The sequence below is a fragment of the Brachyhypopomus gauderio genome, chromosome 5 (genome assembly GCF_052324685.1).
Source record: "Brachyhypopomus gauderio isolate BG-103 chromosome 5, BGAUD_0.2, whole genome shotgun sequence".
Classification (NCBI taxonomy): Eukaryota; Metazoa; Chordata; class Actinopteri; order Gymnotiformes; family Hypopomidae; genus Brachyhypopomus; species Brachyhypopomus gauderio.
This window is the reverse complement of record NC_135215.1, coordinates 27422647-27449726: the sequence shown is the minus strand read 5'-3', so window position 1 is coordinate 27449726 and position 27080 is coordinate 27422647. Positions and strand designations below refer to the sequence as shown.

At 45.8% G+C, this 27080-nt stretch overlaps 2 protein-coding genes across 2 annotated transcripts in view; one reads left to right on the top strand and one right to left on the bottom strand.

Annotated features, from left to right (window-relative positions):
• The first annotated feature begins 5670 nt into the window (after positions 1–5670).
• On the top strand, positions 5671–18213 carry scaf11 (SR-related CTD-associated factor 11). Its single transcript, XM_077006833.1, has 15 exons — positions 5671–5872; positions 7278–7340; positions 7732–7877; positions 9271–9348; positions 9433–9512; positions 9601–9665; positions 9893–9921; positions 10041–10141; positions 10917–11027; positions 11171–11268; positions 11368–13590; positions 16064–16392; positions 16488–16658; positions 16737–16856; positions 17329–18213. Exons 2-15 carry the CDS (start codon positions 7319–7321, stop codon positions 17437–17439), a joined length of 3684 nt encoding a protein of 1227 aa, XP_076862948.1. The 5' UTR covers positions 5671–5872; positions 7278–7318; the 3' UTR covers positions 17440–18213.
• Positions 18214–19185: 972 nt separating this feature from the next.
• arid2 (AT-rich interactive domain 2) overlaps positions 19186–27080 on the bottom strand; it is a 25300-nt gene continuing 17405 nt past the window's right edge. Inside the window, 8 exon segments of the mRNA XM_077006832.1 lie at positions 19186–20707; positions 21210–21301; positions 21489–21615; positions 22402–22484; positions 22679–22817; positions 23246–23418; positions 25743–26805; positions 26807–27080. The exon segment at positions 26807–27080 is cut by the window's right edge and continues 1104 nt beyond it. Of these exon segments, the coding sequence (XP_076862947.1) occupies positions 20596–20707; positions 21210–21301; positions 21489–21615; positions 22402–22484; positions 22679–22817; positions 23246–23418; positions 25743–26805; positions 26807–27080 (2063 nt within the window). The 3' untranslated portion in view covers positions 19186–20595.

Here is a 27080-nt window from a genome sequence, read left to right as displayed (position 1 = left end):
TCACATACTGCATACGGCATACTGATTTGGGGCTCGATCAGTATGCCAGTAGTATGTAGTAGACTACTTCGAACACAGCCAATGTCTTTTTTTATTCTGGACAAAAGCACTCCCTGCTGGTCTGTAGTGTATATAACACTCCTGATAAGAATGTCACAGCTCTTATTACAAGGATGATTTTTGTTCTTCAAGTGTTTACATTTTTTCGAATGTGTGATTTGCACGTCTGAAAGTCACCGATAAATCATACCGTAGATGTTAACAAGATGACCTTTTGAAATAATAATAAGAGCTTAACCACTAATGTAAATAAAAAAGCAACAACACAGTGAATAAGAGTAAATTGAAAAAAGTAGTATAGAGCCATAAAATGAACTAACATTAACAAATCAAATTGAATTACAACAAATGAACTGAATAATAATTTAAGTAATCAACTTATATATATTTTTTATGTATATGAATAAGTAAGATTTTACAAAATTAAGTAAAATAATAATATTTCTTGTTTCAATTAGAATTGGTATTTAAGCAGAACCTCACCATTTCAAGGCTTTAAACAGGATATTCTCAGACGGAAGTGGCCTCTGAGCTTAGAGTGTCATCAGCAGGTTGCTACAGATACAGAGAGACAGGAAGAACAGAAGGGGACATGATCCCTTGGGCCACACCCACACTGATGAACGCTTCAGAACCAGTGACCTACGGAACCGGATGATGATGAATGCCATACAACTCCATGCACATATAAAGGGGATGAGAGGTACCAATATGTCATGTCAGACCACTCAAAATAATTCACATCAGAGTGGCCTGCATGCTAGACGACCTACAAGGGTACCTGACCACAAGACCAGGCACAGACATGCATGGGCCACAGTGCATCGGCCAGGGAGTATTTACGCTGGACGAGGGACCAGTGGGCCTCAGTGCTCTTCACTGATGACAGACGATTAACACTGAGCAGAAATGATGGCCGCCAATGACGTTGGAGACATGAAGGAGAGTGCTATGCAACAGCCACTGTTGTCACCCGACGAGCCTTTGGTGGTGGTGGTGTTACAGTGTGGGCAAGTGTGTCTGGTCAATACAGAACTGCCCTACGCTTTGAAAATGGAACAGTGACAAGCCCATACTACTTGAATATCATTAATCCAGAGTCGTTGTGCCTCCGCATGAACAACACAGGCCTAAATTCATCTTCATGGGCGATAATGCTCCAGCTCATAGAGGTTGCATCATTAGCGAACGGCTGCTGGAGACTGGGTTTATGCAAATGGAGTGGCCTGCACTTTCTCCAGACCTGAATCCCATAGAAAACCTATGGAATCAGCTGAGATGCCGTGTAGAGACTCGTATCTCTGTAACCCAGAACCTCAATGACCTGAAGGCCGCCTTTTTTAAGATGAACGGGACGCCATGTCTCAGCAGACAATTAGTCAACTTGAGATGTCAACAGCATGAGATGTCGTTGTCAAGCTATAATGGATGCTCAAGGGCACAAGTTTTGAGACATTAACATTTTTTGCTGGGATATACCCACTACTGTTGTTAGCTTTGTTTCAATAAATTGTATGAGATGAGGAAATCACCATTGCATGCTGCTACTTTCATGATATAATATCACTGAAGCGAGAACCTTTTTACATTTACCATAACTTTCACCTGAGTGCCAAATATCCCTTTTTGTATAACTCTTAGTGAGTAGTGTATTATTACTGCATGGGGGATAAATAATTTTTTTCACCTGGCAATAAGTTATTTGATATAGTTATTTTATAGCTTCTAATTTATATAAATAAATTAAAACATGTCAAAAGACAATCTGTTGTAGTGGAAAAGATGTTCATCTGTTTCAGAATGGTCAAATTATTGGCATGCATCAAGCAGAGAAAACATCTAAGGACATTGCTAAAGTTACTAAAATCGGGTTAAGAATGGCCCAACACATTAAAAAGTGGAAGGTGAGTGGGCAAACATCATATTTGAGGAAGGTGTGATCGGAAAAACGATTATTATATGATCATGATCGACATTCACTTAAATGTTTGGTGAAATCAAATCATAGAAAAACAGCAGTAGGATTCAGTGCTACGTTTAATAGTGTAAGTAAGAGCATTTCCACATGCACAATGTGAAGGGAACAATGTGAAAGTAAGAGCATTTTCACTCATTGATGAGGTTAACCTCTCCACGGTGAGGTTAACCACTCATCTGTGAGACTAACCACTCATTTGTGAAGCTACTAACCCCACTAACCAACAAAAGCAAAGCAAACTGTGAAAGAGTTTCAAGGAGCATGAGACATCATTTTCTCACATGGATTGGCCATCAAGTAGTATGGAAATGCATGAACATTTTCAAAACTGGTTTTTTTCAAGGAAGTCATAAATGAGGCCTTTGCTAGTGTTTTTCCTGTTCAGTTTATATGCACAAACATATAAATAGTCTGCTGTTAAGACAATGAAAATTACGTTGGTACTGACATACCGTCCATATCATGAAACAGTTGCTAATAATATAATTAAGGCAGATGCTATTTGCACCCGGGTATATGCAGCAGTATGTGTTATTTGCACCCGAGTATATGCAGCAGTGTGTGCTATTTGCACCCGGGTGTACATAGCAGTGTGTGCTATTTGCACCCGGGTATATGCAGCAGTGTGTGCTATTTGCACCCGGGTGTACATAGCAGTGTGTGCTATTTGCACCCGGGTATATGCAGCAGTGTGTGCTATTTGCACCCGGCTATACGTAGCAGTGTGTACTATTTGCACCCAACATTTTGATTTATCAAAGATTAGTACTATTCTTTTGTGTTCCATTTTACTTACAAATTATTTTACAAGAAGTGAAGATACTTTTATTTGGGGTTATGGGGTAGACCTGTTTGAATTTTGTTTTTCACTTGTGAGTCTTTTTCTTTACCATGCTTAGAATTTAAATAGCAATTTAATTATCCTAAGTCGCTTACCGCTAATGGCAGTAATCACATGGTAAATACTAAATGTAATATACACTGCCAGTGATAAATAATGTTAAAACAAAATGTAACACAAGTTAATATCTGTCTGTAGCACCCTGATATGTACACCACATTGTATGTGTCACGTTATGGTCCCCGACCCCTCCCTTTGGGCGTGTGTTTACGTCGTCTGCGTCAGTGGATCTCCGTGGGTGCAGTTGCGTCCTGTGATAATTCGTTTTACCTGTGGCTCGTCTCGTCATCATGTGGGGTTTATGTAGTTTGTCTATTTAATGTGCGTTCGCGCAGTGTCTTGTGCTCGTCGTTGTTTATACGTGTCTCTATATGAGTGTTAAACGTGCACTGTCTGCGCTATATGTGTAAAGACAAATAAAGTAACGTCTGTAGCGAACAGGATTCTGTGTCTCGTCCTTCACCCAGTCGCCAGCGTTACAGTATGATGTATACAAATATTCTTCCTGCCAGTACATTATCAGCCTCTTTAATTTTATTTAATTTCACAGAATGCAGAAGACAGATTTGACTTTTTAATTCATTTTTTCTGGATGGTTTGTACATTTTTTAAAGAAATAAATTGGGGTTTTTATTATTTACATCATGTTTAAATAAATTTTAATTTTGTGCATTGGATGGTAGCCCTCTTCACTCCATAATCTCAGTGCTCTCTGGAATTCCTCACAACTGTCGAAGGAGTATCCTTCACAAATGTTCTTTAGCTTTTCTTCCTTCTTGGGAGAAAACACAAATATTAGCTTATATAAAATAGTCATTACATTATAAGTCTGGCATATTGACTCTGTCATGCAAAAACCTTAATTCAAAAGGACTGTACATCTTTTGTTATACACATTCATGTCCTTTGTGTGTACTGAAACAACACAAAAATAGAGAACAAAAAGACAAAATTATATAATTTTACACAAAACTCAAAAAATAGACTGGACAAAATTGTTTTTGTAAGATAGCAATGCGACTGTCACGTAGGGCTACACCCCCCTCTCTGTCACTTCGGGTTCCTGTCCTCGTGTCTGTGTTGTTCCCTGCGTGTCTGTCTCCATGGTTTCCCCTCGTCTGACACGCCCGTGTCATCAGTGTCTTCACCTGTGTGTCTAGTTTAGTTCTGTGTGTGTCTTGTTTAGTTCTGTGTATTTATAGTCCCAGTGTTTCACTTATAGGTTATTGGTTGTTTTGTTCTATTTGGTTAGTTTGTGCTCTTGTTATTCATGCTCTTTGGTCGTGTTGTGCTCTTGTTATTCATGCTCTTTGGTCGTGTTGTGCTCTTGTTATTCATGCTCTTTGGTCGTGTTGTGCTCTTGTTATTCATGCTCTTTGTTCAGTGTTCTACGCTTCCTGGTCTGTGAGTTTTACTCATTTCGTTGCTCAGTCGTCTGTGTTTTCTGTAGCCTGATTTTCTAGTTTGTATGCGTTTACCCCGTGTTTGGTTTAAAGTGTTCGTTCGGTGTCTTAGTTTAATTCTTAGTATCGTCATGCCTGTTTATTTGTCAAACCTGGATGGCTCGCCCGTTATGACCTCTGCCTGTTTGAACGACTTTGATTATGATCATTCCTCTTAATAAATCTCGCTCTCCTCAGCGTTTGTGTCCGCCTCCAAGCTCTGTAGCGCCAGTTAGTGTTGCCACCTGTCCCGGTTTTCCTTCTTTTTAATATTCGGTCCCGACAAAAAATATAAATCATTTAATGTCCCGGTTTTCACTAGGTTAGTTCAAACGACTATTTGGACTGTTTCTGCACACTTGAAATCTGTCTTTTTTTCTCGCTGTGTCCATTTTACACCCCCCACCCGGTAACACTTTACGTTCGCCACTATTATGCTCCTATTAGCTCAAAAATATATCAGTGTTTGTTGGATAATAATTCTCACACTATTTCTTAAATATATATCTTAAAATGTAAAGTTAAATTGAGTGATGGACCTTTATACATAACTATTAACCAAATTCTGCTTACCGTTTCCTACTGTCTCCGTTTCGGTTCCTTTGAATTTGCGCCTTTTCGCTCCCGCGCATTCATTGGTAGACATGCGCAGATGGGTTCGCTTTTTTTTATTATTATTAAGGGGTGAAAATAGCCTCGCTGTGTGGCAAATGCTACTTGTACCCGGGTGCAAATAGACACTCCGTATAATTAAACACTTCAGAATCTCCCAAGAGACTGCATCCCATTTTAATGCTCCTCTTCCAATCTCCTACAGGTGGAGAAAAACAGTAAAAACATGTTCATCAAGAGCGATATGAATGACCATTAAGATAAAACTGTGGTACTGGAGCCTGCAACCGATCTAGATGTGCTACAGATTTATTAACACAGCCACTAAAATAACTGGCATAAAGGACAATCATTTGTCGTCATCCATTCCTGGTATTGCATTACTAAAGGAGTTGTCTATTAGTTGCAAGATACATACTTAAGTTTTATATTAGAGAAACCAAGGGAAGGCGTGTTGATCGGTTTGTTAATCGCCTTCATTACTCGTTGTATAATTTCTGTGATTGAAATACATAGGCTTTGACGTTTTATTATTTTACACACTTCAGATGCCTCTTCTACAACTGACTACAGCCACGTGCGTCCCTTCTCTACGTTCCATTAAACAAACGTGACAAACGTTGCGACGTGATGACGCAGTGATTCTCCCAGCAACCATTGCTGTTTCGTGCAGCGCCCCTATGCGGTCAATGGTGAACGCTGCAAGTCCCTGACCCACATGTGGCCGGGGCATTTTTAAAATCCATAGATACTAATTGTACAGTTCCGCGTATTCAGGTGGATCCAGTTTCTGTCGCGGAGTGGATCACATGCTATTTTAACGATCAAGGGTCACTGGGTTTTAAAAGGCTAGCTGGCTAGCTAGCCTTTCGGCTAAAGGTAAGTCTGCTCTGTTGTTGACACTCGCCGTCCGCTAACTCGCCGCTCGCGAGCAACAAGACGACGTCGGTGATTGGACGGAAAAGTCCTCGCGCAGCCGGCCAACAGCTCCCAAACTCAGTGCGCTCTAACGTATGACGCCGGAGGCCCGTTTACCTCCGGCGTTTACCCCAGCCTTCACAAAACGGCTTCTCCCCAGACCATATCGGCTAGCTAACTAGCTAAGGCAGTTAGCTAGAAATCTGTCCGCGTATCACCGACACACCAAAACAAGTTTCCTGCCGCACTTAGCTCGGTGCCTAGCTAGCCTGACGCTAGTTGGCTAACAGTTGAGCTAGCCCAGCTAGCCGTGTCTGTGAGCATTGTGGCGTTCTCTTGAGCGTCGGTAACGGTACGTCCACACCGGGACGCTCACGGTGGCGTTGGCGGGTGTGTTTGGCCGAGTGATACACAGCTACCCCCCTCCATAAGCTCTGACGAGCCCGCTAACCCCAGTTTCAGAGGTCTCCCTGGTTTGGGCCTAGTCCGGAGGGAAACGGGCATGGTGATATGGCAGTGCGAAGTTTAGACAGCTCTTCAAAGAAACCTAATTCTCGCATTTAAAGTTAAACGACGCATTCGTCGTCTGATGGAGTTAAACGTCTAGCTATCTGGATGGACATAGCAGTAAGCCGACGGTCTAGCACCACGGCAGACTCGTAATTAGCCTGTTTAAAAAGAAGTTTATCATGTCGGTTCACTTGGAGGGCCTGCGTGCAGCTGGTGTGTTTATACGAAATACAGCGCGACCTTGCAAGTTACATTTCAACTAAGCAGCAGTCTGCGACCCAGGACGGTTTTATTTTGAATTATGTTTTTCCTCTTCCAATAAAGCTGACAGACTGATATGTCGAAAGAAATCTTAGGGGGGGATGCCATATTAAGCAACGTTCATTTTTATTAAAGTGACTCATTGAAAGCATCGCAGAAATATCTATGTTTCCAATTAAATAGGCAGGCATTAATAATATAATCATAATAATGAAATCATACGTTGTAGTGATTAAACGACGCCAAGATTACACGTTTGAAATTTGATTGGTCAGGTGTCTAACAGCGCGCACGCACACACATACACGCAATCAAGATTTCATGTATGATGTCTTGTAGTAGCATGCGTTTCATCTAAATTTCATCATTGAACCTGTAGTACCCATACTCTGGTACTATGTTAAAGATTACATATAAGCTAAGAGCAAGGTATGGGATTCTGGAATCAGTGAAAAGTTAATGCCACAGGTAATTATAATGTTAATAATAAAAGATAACTGCACAATAAAGATGTTGCTAAGCCCATTTAGTAGTGCCGAAATACTCTCTAAATAGAATACTGAAATTACTCTGATTTGGTTTGCTGTCATTTCAGAGCAAACTGTGACTGTGAGCAGCAGAGACACTGAGCCAAAGATGCCCATAGGGCCTAGAAAGGGTAAGTGGACTGTAGTGGGGAAGGGGATTTATTTACTGAATAAATCTAAATTATTAGCAAACTATCCATTATCTATTTGTACATTTATGTTGATCATGTTGATGTTCTCTTCAAAACAGTTTTGGGGAAAATACTTTATCTTGGGCGGGGGGGGGGGGGGTGTGAGGCAATTAGTCCTTAACCAGGACAATTCAAATGATGCAATTGATTCTTACATTATTTTCAACCTTTAATGCTGTTATTTTAGATTTACACAATTGGTTTTCTTCTGAATCATTATTAAAATGCTTTCTCATAAGAAAGCTAGAGTTTTTAGGCATGGGTTCAACACCTGGCTGTGTGTCCTGAAAGGTGAGGGAGAGGAAGCACTTTAAGCCTTGTGTGCTATTAGGTGTGCAGAGTGTAGAGGATGGCTCAGAGGATGATGAAAGCCAGCGCTGCCCTATTTGTCTGAACGTGCCCAAGCCGGCGGAGCGTGCCGTCCCCGACAGCTGCAGCCACTCCTATTGCTTCAGCTGCATCCTGCGCTGGGCTCAGGTCTGCTTCTCCCAGACACACGCATACATGTCCTGACCCGCCACAACAAAGACGCGTACATGTCCTGACCCGCCACAACAAAGACGCGTACATGTCCTGACCCGCCACAACAAAGACGCGTACGTGTCCTGACCCACCACAACAAAGACGCGTACATGTCCTGACCCGCCACAACAAAGACGCGTACATGTCCTGACCCGCCACAACAAAGACGCGTACGTGTCCTGACCCGCCACAACAAAGACGCGTACGTGTCCTTACCCGCCACAACAAAGACGCGTACGTGTCCTTACCCGCCACAACAAAGACGCGTACGTGTCCTGACCCGCCACAACAAAGACGCGTACGTGTCCTGACCCGCCACAACAAAGACGCGTACGTGTCCTGACCCGCCACAACAAAGACGCGTACGTGTCCTGACCCGCCACTGACCCGCCACAACAAAGACGCGTACGTGTCTTGACCCGCCACAACAAAGACGCGTACATGTCCTGACCCGCTACAGAAAAGACGCGTACGTGTCCTGACCCGCCACAACAAAGACGCGTACGTGTCCTGACCCGCCACAACAAAGACGCGTACGTGTCCTGACCCGCCACAACAAAGACGCGTACGTGTCCTGACCCGCCACAACAAAGACGCGTACGTGTCCTGACCCGCCACAACAAAGACGCGTACGTGTCCTGACCCGCCACAACAAAGACGCGTACGTGTCCTGACCCGCCACAACAAAGACGCGTACGTGTCCTGACCCGCCACAACAAAGACGCGTACGTGTCCTGACCCGCCACAACAAAGACGCGTACGTGTCCTGACCCGCCACAACAAAGACGCGTACGTGTCCTGACCCGCCACAACAAAGACGCGTACGTGTCCTGACCCGCCACAACAAAGACGCGTACGTGTCCTGACCCGCCACAACAAAGACGCGTACGTGTCCTGACCCGCCACAACAAAGACGCCTACGTGTCCTGACCCGCCACAACAAAGACATGTCTGTTCCTCTCAGAGACGCATGTACATATCCTGTCTCACCACAAGAAACCTGTTGCCTCAACATAAGTCAATCAGTAGATACATGAACATGAAATACTTTGTTCCAGTTCTCTACAATTACAAAAATATCAATCACGATTGAAACCCAGCATTATTACAAAAAGACAAACTGGTTAAATGATAGAACAGCTATCTGTCAAATTTGGTTGGCTTGTTTATCTTGAGTGTATTGGTACACCAGTATTGGTAGTGCACTTAAAATTGTGCTTTTGAAGTACTAAACTAAAAAGGTTTGCCCGAACGTTATAGGCCAATTTTTATGTTCTATTTTGCAGCGTGTAGCAATCCAAGTTTTTTGATATTACTTACTGCTCTTCCTGTGTGTGGTGGTGAACAGATGGTGCAGGTCTGCCCAGTGGACCGGAGGCCATTTAGCTCAATCTGCAGACAGGACCCTTTATTGGGCTACATCAAGGTCCTCACAACACATCTTCTCTTTTATCAGTTTGATGGGAATATTTCTCACTTCTGGACTAATGGACCCATGATGTATTTACAGATACCTGTAAAAACACCCCATACGTCAACCGCGGATGTATGCAGCCGTAAAGATGGTGACACAGGGAAAGGTTTCCCAACGTACGTGACACTTTACTCTGCTTACGTTTCCTGCTCCCAGCCCTACCTCATTTATTATGGTTAAGCGGTGATGTGTTTTTCTGAACAGTGCTGTTGACCTCAGGGAGAGGAAGTCGAAAACTGGAGGAAACAAGAAGCTGATATGTCAAACATGTATGTATTGAACCAATTTACTGGAATTTTAAACCAGAGATTTAAATGAAAATTTGTGAAGCAGTTCTGTTAAATCTGCAGTGCATTGTGAATGAACTTGCAGATGATTTAATACATGGCTGAATTTGTCTTTAAATCCAAATGTAATTTTCATGTGCAGCAAGTGAATTACTGGCAGGTAATATTTTCTCCTCATTTTGTATTATGTACGTGTTGGTTCCCAACAGGTGATGGCGATTCTTCAGTGCTGAAGAAGGTTTGTTTCATATTACACTTATGTTGAATTTAACTTGATCAGAATTGATTTCTGTCCACTTTTTGAAGTTATTTCCATCCAGAAATGTATGGTGTGAGTTTGTTTAATTCCCTGTTCAGGTTAGAGTGGCGATGTGCCGCTCACAGATGTCTGCTCAGCACATTCAGCCCAGCCTGTCAGCCCAGCAGGGCCACACACTCAGCATGCTGACCCAGATTATGTGAGTAAGCTATGGGTGGACCATATACTGCAAACGCCCCACAAGAGGGGTGGACTAAATAAACAGCTCATCCTTAAAAAAAAAAAAAAAAACACAAACTCTGATGTATCGAGCCAATTAGTGTTGTACCTTAAAAGTATTTGCAAATGGAACATGTGTAATTTGAAATTCAAGAATAGATGTATTATCAGGACTGCTTCTTAAGACCAAAAATTACCACAGAATAGAATTAACATCTGTATGACCTATTGCCTCTAAGACTGCATACTCTTGAGTTTCATAAAGCTTCTCAAATATTTATAGCCGAGATGGTGTTCAGAAACCGCTTGTATCCAGGGCAATATGCAAATCCTAGTGCATGCTCAAATATATAATGGCACTGCAGGGTCATAATAATGGCTGTATGGTGCAAGCACTATTTCCTTAAGAGCAGTGATGATTCCAGGATAGTGAAGCACCCATACATAAATTGAAACAAATTTAAATGTGGGTCAAGGCACATCAGCAAGAAGAGAAATGGCTTACATTGACACCTCTGGTCACCAGCTGTTAATGTTATTGTGCTTCATGGAAAGTTTTGATTTTTGCTACCTATGAAATTTTTCATTGATTCACAATATTTAGAGTAGTTACGTCACTTCAAATAATGTGTTTATTTATTCAGAGCCTTACAAGGGAATATTTCATTATTTGTGGAACACATGTCACTTTGAATAGCTCATTACAAATAATGTATAAAATGTGTAGACTAATCATTAGTGGTATTGATGTACAGTGTAGAGTCTGTGCCTGAGGACGAGACTGTAGACGATGAATGGAGACATTGTCGAAGAAACATGACTGAGCACCAATCACTGACCGTTTCCCCTCCTACACAACTGGCAAGGTGAGGACCCACTCATAGCTGACATCAGTCAGTCAGACCCTGCAGGGGTTGGCTGTAAATGTGGTTGAGTGGTGTCTAGTAATGACCTTTTGTTTTAAAGTAACTTAACAGTTTGTTGTGGCTGTCTTATCTTCCCGGAGCAGTTTCCTCTCTAGGCAGTGCCCCCGTGCTCATGGACTTGCCCAGCAACCCTACTTCATACTATCTACCTCTCCATGTCCACTGGGTTCTGGAGTTTCTGGTAAATCCATGAATCCTGGCGGTTATGCAATGAAAAATGATTTTGTGTATTGATGTGGTTGATAACGTTCAGGCTATCTATCCATTCTTTATTTCTCAGTCCTTTATGGAAAGGTGTGTGCAGTAACGTGTCCGAAAGGTGAGGACAGAAAAGGTATGAGGGAGTCTGGCTCAAAAGGTGCCACCCAGCAAGAAGAGAACCACACACCTCAGCGTTCATCCCGACAGAGTAAGAATGGGAGCAAGGAGCCTTCGCCTGCTCAGTCTCATCCGTCTGACTCGGACTCACCTTCACCTGCTGCCAGTGCTTCAGACGACACGCATGCTTCCACAAGCAAAGGAAGGCTAACTGGCAAACAGCAGAAGGCAGGGACCAAGAGGAAAGGACAAACAAAGAAGAAGGCTACCCGACGGGCAGTGGTCGAAAGTGAGGAGGAAGAAGAGGGTGAGGAACTAGAGTCCAGACAGAGGAGTCCGGGTGAAGAATTACAGCAAGAGTTTCTGGAGTTGGGGACAGACGAGGAGACCAAAGCTGACCGCAGCCCCAGCGGAGACATGGGTGTAGATGTAGACTCAGGTTCTGAAGGTTGCGACGAAGGCGAGCAGAACATGGACATTGAGGAGGATCTTCTCAATTCAGAGTGTGGACATGTTTCACCTCTGGCCAAACAAGATGACGAGGATACGACGAGAGAGAATGTGAATGTGATCAAGCCAAATGACAATCAGACGTCATCTCAAGAGGAGCTAAATACTTCTAGAGAGGAGGTACCCGGAGGAGAACCAACGCTTTTCGAAAAGGAATACCAGAACCAGGTTCCACTTCTATGTAAAGAGCATGTACAGGGAGAAGCATCTAGTGACTCCTCTGGCTCCTTAACTTTACAACCTCAGGCCGATTTGACTACTGCATTGGTGAGCTTTTCAGACAGCAGTCTCAAACCAGAATCTGAAACTGTAGAGACAGGTGAGTGTGCAGATGATATCTCCAGATCTCTTGTATGTGGCAACATCTCACCTTATCCTGCTTCTGCTGCCTGTGTGCTAAAAGAGCCCTCAGGAGGACCTGAGACGGAGCAGAATAAATCTCTGGATACTGGTGACCATCAGGATAACACTGATTCCATCCCCATGGACTGTGACTCACCTGGATCAGAGGCCACTTCCTATGCTGCTGAGATGCTGATGGAGAGAAAGAATTCTGCTCCTGCGCCTCAGATCTCTTCTGCTTCACAACTCTCCGGCCATGACAAAGAGCAAAAGAACCAGGACCTGGAGCCGCCAAAGGACCAGAGCAGCTCGGACAAGAGAGACGGGCGGCAGCGCAAGTCTCGTTTTCATTCACCCACAAGCACCTGGTCTCCTAAGAGAGAGTCCAGAGGAGAAGGGTCACGGAGGTCACGGTCCAGGGATCGACCTCACTGTGCGGGTTCACCACGCAGAAGTCGAGGGCATGAGCACCAAAGGGAACGTGGAGGTTCCCGGCGGAATCGCAGCCGAGAGCGACGGAGCAGGAGACGATCTCGAACTCGCTCCAGGTCCCGCTCCAGGACCCGGTCCAGGACTCGCTCCAGGTCCCGCTCCAGGTCCAGGTCCCGCTCCCGCTCCAGGTCCAGAAACAGACCGAAAAGAAGAAGCGTGTCTCCAGAACGTAACGATCAAGGTGCACAATCACCACGGAAAAGGGACTCTCTGGGAGGAGAAAGCTGGCGAAGTTCCTTCCGCAGCTCAAAATGGAGGAACAATCCAGAGAGACAAGATCAGTGTTCAGCGAGAGAGTCTAACTCTTCAGGTAACGGCAGCCTCCACGAGAACTCACCAGATAGAGGTTACTCTGAAAACCCACCCTGGGTGAAGGAAAGGTCATGGGGCAATGCGAACGGCAGGGAGAGAGGGCAACGCTCAGAGGAGAGCTCTGGTGATGCTGCAGACTCCTGGTCTCGGGGAGGCTGGAACTCCGAACAAGGCCGTGGTTCTGGACGTGGCCGGACCGGTCAGTGGTCATCCGGCCTGCAGGGGGATCTTGCGGATAACTGGCGACAGCAGCGCCACTCTTTCTCAGGGACGGCGAATAGTGCAGGGAGCGACGCCTATAGTCGCTTTAACGAGAACAGACCTGGAGGGAAAAGGAAAGAGGAGAGCTTGGATACACCACTGGACCGGTCAGGCTGGTCCCCTGCTTCTAGCTGGGCGGTGCGCCGGACCCTCCCTGCTGATGTACAGAACTACTACTCCCGAAGGGAGCGAGGCCCGGGAGCAGGCAGCAGCCTCTGGAGCAGACAGGAGGAGGAACAGCCTGCCACTGGCTTCTCCAAACCCACAGGTGAACAAATGCTTTTGCTTTATCATCATTATCTGCGCTTCTGAATTTTTTTATGTATGCAATTCAAATTGTTTAAAAATAAATTCACTAGACTGTCCTGTAATTAGTCATCTCGGATAGGAAAAAAACCTGTGCCTTTGTATGTGAACATTTGGGAGTGGCTTTCAGTTGATGGAATAGTTATGGGTGTGTTCAGAGTGTGAATGTGTGAAGGTTGTAGGTTAGTTGTGTCTGTTCATTTATTTAGTGTTGGCTGTTAGGGACTTTCTGTTGTAAGAAATTCATGTTGGCCAGTTCAAATTTGGTTTCAGTTTAGTTTGGAGGATTCATTGATGTATGTAACTGGTGAGCGAGTTGTCCTAGTGGGAGATGTTAAAGGCCTTTCCTGTTTTTTCAGTCTAGTTAGTACTATGAAAAGTAAGTGTTTTGCTCTGTTTTGTTTCCGACTCTTGCGTCCTCTGGTAGACAGAGTGAAAATGCTGGGATGACTTGTTGCCAAAGTGTTTTAATAGGTGTGCAGTACCATAAAGCTGGGTGTGGCAGTCCGGGGTGTTGAGTGAGCAGTGTTCATAAATCTCCATTAAATAGTAATGTAGTGTGTTCTATGAATGCCTCTATATTGTGCAAGATACACGGTGGTTCAAGGTATTAGCAGTAAGAGTAGTCGAGAGATCTTCCCATTTATTAAATGGTATAGCTGTGGTTCGGATTTGGATACTAACCAAACCATTTTCAAGAGATTATTTGACGAGGTTTAAATGTTTGGACCCTTGCTTGATTTTTGAACATGTGTTGGTTACTCATATACTTTTAGCCAAAAAATCCCATACCATGTAACATACCATGAAAATTATATTTTATGTTACATGGTATGTTACATGGTATGGGATTTTTTGGCTGAAAGTATATGAGTCTGATGGTTGTGCTATGTGTATTTCATGGTGTGCGTGTTTGACCACCGCTAAGCTTAAAGTTCAGAGTAGCAGCTGTTACTGGGGTTATAAAATAAACCCAGTGATTGATGAGTGTCAAGCTAATTAATGCCCAAGAGCTTGGGGGTTATCACGTAGGGTTTGTTCTGTTTCTCTCCAGGTAGGTTCTTCTAATGTGGCTAGTTTGATTATTGGTGATGCTTTTCCAGATTTTTCTGATCATTGGCAGAGCTTAAAGCTTAAAATCAGGATTGATTATTACTAAACGTTTGGGACCATTTATTTTAAGTACTCTGCCAATACAACACAATATATGTTTTCCATGATGCCATTAGACATTGTCTATAAAAAAAAGACATGCTGGCAATTACAAATTTCTTTGGAAAAATGTGCTCCACGGACACAGTAATAAAGGTAAATGGATATGATAATCTTATCAATTTCCATTCCTAATAAAGTGGCTGGTGTAATCCCCCGCTTTGTGCAGTCGCTTAAATGACGGAATGCTTAACTGGGTGGGCCAATATCTAATAATCGCATCCTTTTGTTTATATTCAACGTCAACCACCCTTTTTGCTCAAGGTATTTCAGAAACTATACATAATATTGTCTGAATCTGCCCGTAAGAATTTGATGTAGTAGCAGTGCTAGTGCTGTAGTAGGAAGTGGCCCTTTGCCTCATGATTTAATTTGGCCTGGTGTTAGGACACCCAGGAAGTGGTTAACATTTAAATATTAAACATTTTCTGACTTAAGTGTGGCTATGTAACCTTTTGTCACCAGTTTGTGTTGTTGGTTGGGAGCGTGTGCTTAAGTGCTAATCTAGACAGCATAAACCCCAGCTACTTATTCCCAAATGGCCTGTGTGGCTGTTCCTTTGCAAGTCTGGTGTTCTCTGTCCTTCTAACTCAAGTAGGATGGATATTTTAGTGGCGCACCCCACTCGGCCGAACGGTGTAAAACTTCCAGAAGCCCTGCTGTGGTACACTTGTTGCAGCTGTGTGCACAATGGTGCACCACCAAAGTGGCATCTTGTCAGCCGTCCTCCTGTGGTCAGAACATGCCCAGAGTCACTTGAGTGTGGATGAGGCAGTCTCATGGTTTAGGCTTGTTTTGAGTTAACCATCCTGCTTTACATTTTAATCCCATGGAATCTCTATGGAACAAACCACCTATATCTTTGAGGATTGCTACAATAGAACCTCTCATTTTTTTAACATTGTGTCCGTGGTCATTTTTGTGTTTTGTGAGAGGGCCGTTAGCATACGTAAGGCCTTCTGTTGTTGTGCAGCCAAACGTGTAGGTCTCAGACAACCCTGATTTTATTGTGCTGCCATAAATTGTGGTGGTTAAAAATGAACAGCTTGGGTGTTTCTAAAACATCTTGGTGACAACCAAGCCCAGAAGGGTTCAGTCTGTGCTTCTGATCATCTATAATGGAATTCCACCCATCCCTGGTCAAACTAGGTTTGGTTGTTAATAGTTATTTATATAGTGACAGCAGCTCAAACCCACGTATATTTTTCTTGCTTTCATTTCAGATCTCCCACAGAGTGAGCCGAGTACCCATCTGTCTAATGAGGCGGTCCCAGCTCCTCCCACTGCTCCGCCCGCTGCTCTGCCCCTCCAGCTGGGTACGCTCGGGGTCCTGCGCTACCCACTGGGGCCCGTGGGTCCTCGGGCACCATCCGTCGGCCTCCAGCCGGGTCAGTTTGCCGTGCCCCCTCAGATACCTGTGCACCTCCACCCGTCTGGGCCTCCTCTCCAGATGCCCTCGATGACCGTGCAGGGTCTGCCCCCTCCCCCGCCACCCCCTCCCCCCGCCCAGCAGAGCGGTCTCGCCGTCCTGCCCACGGACGGCCTCCCTCAGGTTGGTGGATGGATGTCTAGGCGTGTTTGTCTTGTTGTAGACGGTGCGTGTGGAAACGAGTCACAGGGTTTGTTTGCACGATTGTGTCCAATAAGGTGATGGCCGGTTTCTCCGTGCCGGGGAAGGGGCCCCTGAGAGCAGCTACAACCAAGGGAGCAGCAGCGCAAACTCTAATGAGCGGCACGCCCAGCGGAGCCCAGCCGTCCTCCACCACCCAGCTGCCCTCCCACAGCAAGGCCCACGCCGACAGCTCCAAGAAGGAGAAGGTGAGGGCTGGCCCCCTTGAAGCAAGAACCTCCTTCATTACGCGGCACCCTGTTAAACTAACGTTCACTTTGTCACAGAAATTACAGATTCAGGAGAAGGCAGTGAATGAGGTGAAAGCTGCCATCAAGCCATATTACCAGAAGAAGGACATCACGAAGGAGGAGTACAAGGAAATTGTTCGCAAAGCTGTAGAAAAGGTAAGCTTGTCATCCTTCTCTCTCCTCCCCTTCTCTTCCACATCTGCAGATCTCCAGGCACCAGTACTGTCAGAGCTTTGAGCTTGGATTTGAGCTTGGATTTGAGCTTGGATTTGAGCTTGGATTTCATGGTGCTGTGGACTCGAACCAGTCTTCCCTTGTGGATGATCAGTCTTGAACATAATGCATCTGAACCTGGCCATGAATATTTAGAGGCACTAGAGGGTCACGTGATTGGAGATATTGTGTCTGCCAGGGGGAACAAAAACCCAACCAACTCCACATCCAGTTTTGTCAAAGATGGCGCGTGTGGGAGTAGAGTGCCCTCGTTGCCAGGCTTACATCAATGACATTAGTACATCGGGCAGAAGAATGCAAAGCTAAACGTTTATAAGTGGGGGACGTATTAAGGAGACTGACGCCAGATTATGTCCATGGGATTACGATGTGACTGTAATTCTCTCTCTTGCAGGTCTGCCACAGCAAGAGCGGAGAGGTGAACGCCGATAAAGTGGCCAACCTCGTCAAAGCCTACGTTGACAAATACAAGCACGCTCGCAAGAACAAAACGGACAAACCCTGAGGGGGCGGGGTTCCTCTGCCGCTCACACAAGTGCAATTCCTCCGACGTGGCCTGCAGCACACAGGCCCATGTGACTGGAGCCTCTTTTCATACTTTCAGACAGTAATGATTTTTCTATAGATTGCATTTTTTTTTTGTTTTAATTTGGATTTGAAATAGAGCAACTGCCCTTTAATTGCATTTTGTATTTGCTTTCCTTTTGAGGTGGGAAGGGACTGCTGTAAACATAAGTAAATGTGTGTATTGAGGGGTGGACTCGCACACGCTCGAGACACCTGGCCATGTTCGAGTGCGGTGCAGGCATTTTTCACTCTGTGCTGTAGCTGTAAGAACTGACTGGTACTTCTGGTTCTCTCTCTTCTCTCTCTGGACATTAATGAAGTAACAGCATTCAATTACATCTTCCTTTCTCTTTTGAAGTCCAGTGATCTAAGTAAATGTGCATGGGCTCCGTTATCCCGTTCATTGTGGCGGGAGCAGGTGTCGCACACGTTGCACCATGTGACTTGTGCAGACAGCTTGTTGATATGAATCGTGCTGTTGGTGTAGATGCAGGTTAATTCCCTGTACTGCGGTCTGTTCTGCACAGCCAATGTATTTATTTACGTCCCACAGCAATGAAATAAACAAGCTGTCTGTTACTCTACATTTTATTTTCCTTTTTAGAATTGTTGGGGGATGAAAATCTTTTTAAAGATATAAAGTCTGTTTAGAATTGAATTATGTGCAGGTTAACAAATGTTACCCCTCTCAATAAAGAAGAACTTGAAGTAATTGGAGATTTAAATTCTTAAAATTATGCCCATATAATAATGTAGAAAATGTATGATTGTACTTCTATAAATATGTTCACTGTGTATTATCGAACAATTTTCAAGTATGGAGATCGAACTTTTAAGTTCAATAAAATATTTTGATCCTGTAGAAGTTCAAGACATTTTAAGTGGCAACGACAGCAGAGAAACACGAACAGACCCGACAAATAGAATCCTTGCCGTCGTAAGTGGGCCCTCTTCCCATTTGCATATGCGTAACTGCTCCAACAGTCACATACAACAAGCAGCTACTTCCACACTTTCTTTGCATGTGAGCAGATTACAGGAAAAGGCTTATAGTGTGATCTAACAGACTTTGAAAACAGCATGTTTGCGAGTGCCAAGAGCGTAGGTCTGAGACGCCAGCTCCTCTAAGACGCCGGGCTTCTAGAAGCGTGCGGTGTGGGAGACACTTTACATCAGGTAGCTCCAGCCATGGTGATACATTACTAGTCTTTAGTACATCAGTTATCTTACACAGTGCAGCTGTGGAGCCCAATACCCAGCGGACACTAGGTCCCCTCTCTCCTTTCTAGATTATGTACATCATGGAGTTCACTCCGGTAACCTCAGGCTATGGTGGTAAACATGATGGGATGGACATATAGCTTCTAGCTGCCACACCCTGGGTCCAGCATGTATCACAATATTGAAGACCAGGTTGACTGATTCATCGTGCTCTCAAGCTCGTCACTAGACACTGTGATTACGGACATTTGGCACACCCTCACTGATCTCAGCTTTGTTGCATCAAGTGGTAGTCAAATCCCCATCGATTTGTTGTGACTGAGTCTGAGTACAGGTTCATGCGCCATTACTTTCACTGGCCTATTTATATAATGCAAAAGAAACGAAAGTGCACGAAGGTATCGCATGAAGAGCTGGAGCGTGATAACCATCACAAAAGGAAACCCTCGTTTCAAACAATGGCAAAAATGTTCAGTCTTTTATTTAAAAACTATAAACAGTCACCCAAGTAAATTAAGCCAACCTAGAACAGACTGTTAGGTATATGTATATAATCGCACACCCTACCGACACTGCAGAAATGGTGAAAGGGGAGAGTCCCGCTCGGATGCTAACACAACAGGCAGTTATAAATGTTACACAACACACTGGGAAGAGGACAGCTCAGGAAGCAGGGAGCTGGAATGTGGCATGGGATTAAGAATGAAAAAATAGTACAATAAAATTCCACACTATATTAAGATAGAAAAAAGGTAGGGAGGAAAATATTATATGCACAGAAAGCAAATAACACAGGTGAAAGCCTGTATAAAACTCCATGTATTTAAACCAATTTACAAATACAAAAAGAATTTGGTACGGGCGGATGGCTCGTACAGGACGCTTATAGTGGATACGTGTTGGTGGGGGTTGAGGGATACCTTCAATATTTGTGATTTTTTTTGCTCTTCTACAAAATAACATGAGATATATTATTCCATACTCTTTCAGCCAGCAAAATGAGTTCTACAAGTTATAATAGTACAAAAATGGAAAAGGAGGAGAAAAAAAAACAAAATCACAGTTCCACAAAACACGTCTCCCATCCCCCTCCCTAAACTTTACAGCATCAGTACCTTTGTAGAATATTTACAAATTTTAAGTACATTCATCCACTGCTGAGTATAGAATCACATCTCGTACAAGTAACCAGGGATAAAAAACAAAACAAAAACAACCCAAACCAAACCAACCCTACCAAAGTAATGAAACTAATGCTTCTGATACTCCAGAGCTCTCCAGTGGCTGCAGCGGCATGAAAGATGATTTTTTTTTTTTTACTTTATATTTATTCACAAATATTTACAAGAATTTCATTTAATCATATCGGTATTTATTTCAATAATAAATAAGTGAAAATATAATCGGCTCAAGTAAGAAAACCAAAGCTATCAAGTTCTAAAGGAAAAACAAAAATCTAGCCACACCTCTGCTGCCCCTGCTCCACCTCCTCATCCACTGACCCCTCCCCCCATCTCTTACCACCCAATCCCAAACCCCTGCCCTACCACCATTCCTCCAGGACCAGAAAAATGTGCTCGTTTGGTTGGGCGTGGAGAGGCGGACCTGGCGATGGGACCGGACAGGTGGCACGTTTGGAAAGAGTTGAGCGTGCGCTGGTTTCTGTGTGGCTGGTGGAAGACCCGTGGCAGTTTGTAAGTGGGGAGGTTGTGGGATGGTGCAGAAAATCCGACACACAGAGAACGGAATGGAGGGCGTGGCAAGAGGGGAGGGAGGGGCTTCGCCCCGCGGCCCGCCAACCAATGGCAACTTTACGTGCCAGCAAAGGACGAGATTTTATTTTCCATTTCAACGATTTTGGGTTCAGCTGGGCTCAAGCCTGTAGAGAGTGCGTCAGTTCATAAAGGCATTTAGCGAGTGTGGTGGAGACCTCCATACTGCTGAGGGCCAGCACGGAGAGGTGGTTCTCATGCCGCGTCACCAACCTACACACACACACACACACACACACACACACACACACACACAATTACACATACTGACAAAAGCCCCACCTAACCACACATGCTCATAATGCAGTCTGTATAATAAACAGCATCAGACCAGCCCTTCGCAAATCAATTTAAAAATGAACGACCATGGCTGAATTATTCATTTACATTTAACCCACCAGGATAGTGCAGGCATAAAACAATGTAAATGTTAATGCAGTCTTAACTACATGACGGGTACACCGTGTCAGTAGCCAGATTATAAATGTGTGACCAAGGCGCACACCAACTAAAATGAGCCTCATACATGTAATGTCATAATGGAGTTTTCCAGCACTGCTCAATGATTTTAATCTCTGTCAACGCAGTAAATCCCAAGAGACAAGAATTATAACGTATAAATTACATAAACACCTCAGACAAAATGGCTGTGAGGCAGCTTTGACCTTTGTGCATGCATTTGTACCTGTGTATTTGCACAAGGAGTGTTACTTACTTTCGTCCCCAGTCTGAATACTTGGCGATGTTCTTTAACGTTAAGGCAGCAGTTAATCTAATGTGTTTGGTCATTGGTCCCTCTTTGTCATCCTGAGAAACAGAACACACAAGGTGAGAAACAGAACACACAAGGTGAGAAACAGAACACACAAGGTGAGAAACTGTTTGCTTGTGTCACAAAATCAAATTCTCCACATTGCACCATTGACATCATGAGGAAAAACAATAAAATAAATAAAACATCATCAGACGAACGGTGTTGGGGGCCGATACTCACGGTGAAGTCCCTGAACACCAGGTTGCGTGAGCCCCGGCGCAGGGCCATGAGGGCTGCACTGGGGTGATTGACTATGGCCTTCTGCGGCCGGGGCGGAGCCGGAGCGCTGGCCGCCTGCGGGGGAGACCTGAACACAGATGATAACACTCAGCGCCATGACCAAACACAGCCACAGACAACACAGCCAGACACGACACACTCCGCACACCGACCAGACACATCCACAGACACACTCAGTGCTGTGACCAAACACAGCCACAACACTCAGCACCGTGACCAAACACAGCCAGACACAACACACTCCGCACACCGGCCAGACACAACACACTCAGCGCTGTGACCAAACACAGCCACAAACACAACAAACTCAGCGCTGTGACCAAACACAGCCACAAAAACAAACACAGCCACAAACACAACACACTCAGCGCTGTGATCAAACACAGCCACAAACACAACACACTCAGCGCTGTGACCAAACACAGCCACAAACACATGCAGCACTGTGACCAAACACAGCCACAAACACATGCAGCACTGTGACCAAACACAGCCACAAACACATGCAGCGCTGTGACCAAACACAGCCACAAACACACACAGCGCTGTGACCAAACACAGCCACAAACACAACACACTCAGCGCTGTGACCAAACACAGCCACAAACAACACACTCAGCGCTGTGACCAAACATGTTTTCCAAAGGTAAAGGCCACCAACTCCCCCTCCATTTTTTTGGAATAGCCACTCAATTATGCTACATGACCCCAGTCGTGTGTTGGAACAGAGAACACACTGGACAGGAACGCATGTAGGAAATGACCAGATGTCTCCCACAATCTCCAGAACAGACGTGATGACTGGTGTGTGTGTGTGTGTGTGTGTCGGCCAGGTCGTGTGGGGAGTACACACTTTGAAGTAGCGGGATTGCTTCCTTGCGTTTGTTCCTCCAGCTTCAGGGCAGCCAGCAGTGCGTCCCGCGAGCAGTGTTTGTCCTGCAGAACGTCAAGACGGAACAGTTCAGGACTAGGCTGTGTTCACCATCACCACAAATTACATCCCACGGCATCATCCCACCGCCAAAGAAATCCACGCTCAGACCCCAGACGTGACATTATCCACGTGTCCGACATCTAGACACGATCCAGGTCGAACCCCCCCGGGCCTGGCCCAGATCTCAGCGTCTCACCTGTAGATGCGTGATGAAGGAGAGCCTCTGGCGTGGGAAAGGGTCGCAGCCCTCCCAGAGGCACTGGCCGGGGTACGCCTCCGCACCACCGTGCTGCGTGGCCGCGTGGTAGAACACCTGCGATGGAGTCTCGAACCACCTGAAAAGATGAGAGGAGCCCAGGGCAGGGGTCAGGGGGGAGAAGGGGCGTGTCCCACGGTGCCGAGTGGCCTCCAATTGGCTCATTCATGTCTGAAACTGGTTTTGGTCATTTTGATAAACAAGTTAATGAACAGCCCAGCTACGGTGAAAGGCTTCCCAGAGAACACGTTCTTCTGCATGCGTTTGATGGGAGTTTGAATGGATCAGTGGAATGACCATCTGGGTCAAGTACCCTGGATTTCTCTGCTCTAAGAACGCACTACTCAAAAGGTCAATACACTCATTCCGTACTCATTCTAACCAATGTGCAAGTTTTTGCTGGCTAAAAAACAAAAGTACTGTCTGTTAACAGAAACCCAGAGCCTAAACTGTTAGGAAAAGCTCTCGAGAGGCATCAGTCAATCACTCCTGCTGTGCTGTTCTTACCGTTTACAGGCCTGCCATAGACATTTGAAGTTCTGCCCAGGTTTGCGAATCTGCTCCAAGGGAAGCGCTGTGGCTTGTGGGCCCTCAGAGAGAGGAAGTGAGCTCTGATTGGCTCCCTGCGCACATGGAACTGCTGGGGGTGGAGACTGTGGTGACGGTGTTGATACAGGGTGCTGCAGAACGGAGAGAAAAGGGGAACTCCCTTTACGTGGTGAAGGCTGCTAACGGGAGGCGTTCCACACTTGGGTTGCCTTTACGGCCACTAAAACCCTCCTTTATAAAGTACAGCTCACGTTAGCGGCTGGCTTGCTGACAGATTCTACAGCCCAATAACAATCATACACAAACTTGACTCACAGTGTTTATCTATACATATGCATTTCTGCTAATTCTGCAAAAAGTACAACAAAGACAGCAACATGTGTGTGTGTGTATATATATATACACATATACATATACATATATATATATATATATATATATATATATATATATATATATATATATATATATATATATATATAAATAAAGAAAAACCTCATTCATGGATATAGTAACTCCTAAAAAGTAATAGGATGAACAGAACACACTGATGGAAATTTAGGCACAGGAATGGACACTAGCATCTGAAAATTAGCAACCGAGATGGTGAGAAAGCACAGGAAGAAAAAACCCAGCTAAATCCATCAAGAGTCTTGAACTCGGTGGAGGAATTCAGTCAGGACAGCGAGAGGAATTCAGTCAGGACCGTGAGAGGAATTCAGTCAGGACAGTGAGAGGAATTCAGTCAGGACAGCGAGAGGAATTCAGTCAGGACAGCGAGAGGAATTCAGTCAGGACAGCGAGAGGAATTCAGTCAGGACAATGAGACAGCCTGATGGTGCCAAGAGGAGCACAGCAGGCGTTTTCCAGTCTAGTAGCTTTTAGGTTTAATATTTCATTACTATAGATTGAGCTCGTGGACACAATGCCAGCCTGGAGAAAGTGACTGAGGCCAACTCTAACAGACTGGCACTGTGAAGCAGTATAAACTAAACAGAGTAAATACAATCATTTAAACAACAACGCCATGAAGGAAACGTCTGGTCTACACAGTTGGTTAGGAGGAGATGCAGACAGCGCCAAGGTCGTGACTCCCCACCGAGGACTCGTACGGTCACACTGGAGAGGATCGAGTTGCTCTGGATGAGGCCATCAGGCAAGCACTAAACATGAATGTTTTACAAGGCAACCACTTAAATCAGATTCACTGATGCAGATTCACTGTCAGTTAACATACAGAAAAGTCAACATCGGAAAACCAAAAAACACCACCAAATGCCTGGTCAGTATCAGGCATTCTGCCATTAAACGACCATCCAAACAGAGACACTTCATTAACATGTCTTTTAAAACATAATGCAAACTGCAGTTTATGATGTAAAAGTTCAGAGTATAGTTTCAGTTCTATGAACACCACACCATTTTGCAGCGAGTGACCTCTGACCTGTTGAACATGTGCCCTACCCCTTTAATCATTACTGTTGGGATCATCTTAAACGAGAGTGTATGCTCCAACATTTAAAAGATCTGTTTCACGATGCTTTTAGCAAACCCGGCCACAGATGAAACACTTCTGAACTGGCGAATCAGATGACGTATTTGAATGAGTGACTTCTGAACTGACAAATCAGATGTCCCCACTGAACGTCATGTTTGAGGAACAGCCTCAACACTTCACATAATAACCTGCATGCATGCTACACTCTGCCATATTGGGTTACACGCTCTAAGATTACACATCAGCTGTTCGAAGGTTAACCACAGTCCTGAACTTTGTGCTCCGTTGTTTTAAGACACAGTAAAGTGATGGTGGGTAACTGCAGACCGCCGAAATACACACTGCAATTAATATCGTTTTTCTGGAGTTAAAAATAAAATACAAAACACTTCCATGTTTTAAAAATAAATAAATAATTTGGGTTCAATAGTATATACAATACAAAAAAAAAAAAAAAAAAGCTAAATTAAATAATTTAGAGAAAACATTATAAGAATACATCAATTGTATTAGCAGAAAGCACCCACTTATTTGTCTGTTTCACAGTATTACAGCATTGCTTGTTTACTGGCCATCTATAATTGATGTGGTTCAAAAGTTTAACAAAATAAATTCATGCTTGCAATTCATCATGCATTTCTGATTGTGATATAATGCAGTTTGGGTTGCTGTTTCTTCCTTACAGTTATGGGTCAGCTACTGTAAGAAGGTGCCATTTCAGGCCCACGGGTAACAGATGCTCCACAGACAACACAAGCTGTACACAAACGGTCCAGTGCTCAGCACCAACTAGCAGAGCAAATACACACAATACTACTACACAGAGCACCAGAGAAATAAACACATACACACAATAACTAAAGACCAAACTATCAGCTCAGGCTCTGCTCGTTATAATGCTGGCAGGTGGGAATGAGAGGGCTCCTCTGATAGGGGAGATTCTGGTGGACCTCTTACCTGGGCGGAGGGTTCTGGAAGGGGCGGGGGAGCGCCGGGTCTCTGCTGCACCGCGCTCTCTATTGCTACTTTTGCTACTGTGCTTGGGTCGGCGCCGGCCGGGACGGCCACCATGGTGGCGCTGCTGCCAGCGTTGTTGGGGTCGCTGATGGTCACTATCCTCACGCCCACCTTGTTGGGGATGCCCGAGGCGGGCGCTCCCCGCTCCCAGTCGTCCGCCGGCCTCTTGAGCGCCCTCCCCTCCGCCGTGCCGTTGGTGGGCGGCTCGGTCAGGGGGGCGGCGGGGGGGCCGTGAGGCGGGCGCGTCTGCTGCTGCTGCCTCGGGTCGGGCCGCGGGACCGTGGGGCCGTTGGAAATGTCAGCGCCGGAGCTTTTGGGTCCGTTGGCCAGGCGCTCTACCGGTTCGGCTTTGGCAGTGGCCTGCTGGGGGGGGAGGGGGTCGGCGGGGGTGGGCGGGGCGTGCGCTCTGGACAGCGCCACCTCCCCGTTGCCCATGTGTCTGGAAGCTTTGTGATTCGGAATGTTTTTGCCGGGGTGGGTCCCGCCGCCCACGTCCCCGCGTTCAAAGTCACACACGCCGTTCACCAGGAGCTTTCTGGGCTCGGAGGCGGGCGGCCCGCCCGGCGCCTGCTTAGCCGCGGGGTCAGCGGCTTGCGCGACGGGGCCGTTGAGCGTGGGCGCCCCCTGCTGGGTCTCCGGCTGGCTGTTCCCTGAGTGGTACGGAGGTAGACTGGAGTCGAACTTCCTCCCGTTGACCAGCTTGGCCCCGTCGGCCTCCGCCGGCTGCCCGTTGCTGGCTTTGGTGGGGCCTTCCGTGACCATGGAGTTCTCCATCACCTCGATCTTCCGCTCGTGGACGTGAAGCCCCGTGGCGTCCTTGGCCTCCTCCTCCTTTTGGCAGATGATTTTGTCACCTCTGAAGGGCGGGACGGGGGCGGCGCCGGCGGGCAGGGCCGACGGGAGGGGCGGGGTCAGCTGCAGGCCCAGCGTCTGTGGCGTGGCGCTGATGGTCAGGCCGGTCGGAGAGACCAGCGTCGACTGCGCCCCCTGGCTGCCGGCGGCGGGCCGCGTTGGGGAAGCCGGAGTTTGGCACCACCGCGAAGGTGACCTGGTTGCTGGGCGCGGCCTGTAAGATGGCGGCGGGGTTGGAGGCGGAGATGATCTGGCCCGGCAGGATGGAGATGGGCACCGTCTGCACGGCGGCCCCGGCCTGCAGGGGGCTCTGAACCAGCTGCACGTTCAGCTGCTGGGTCTGCGGCGCTCCCGGGCCGCTGCTGGTCACCTGGTAAACTACCTGCGGGCTGGGGGCCCTGGTGCTGGCTGGGGGCGGGACCTGGG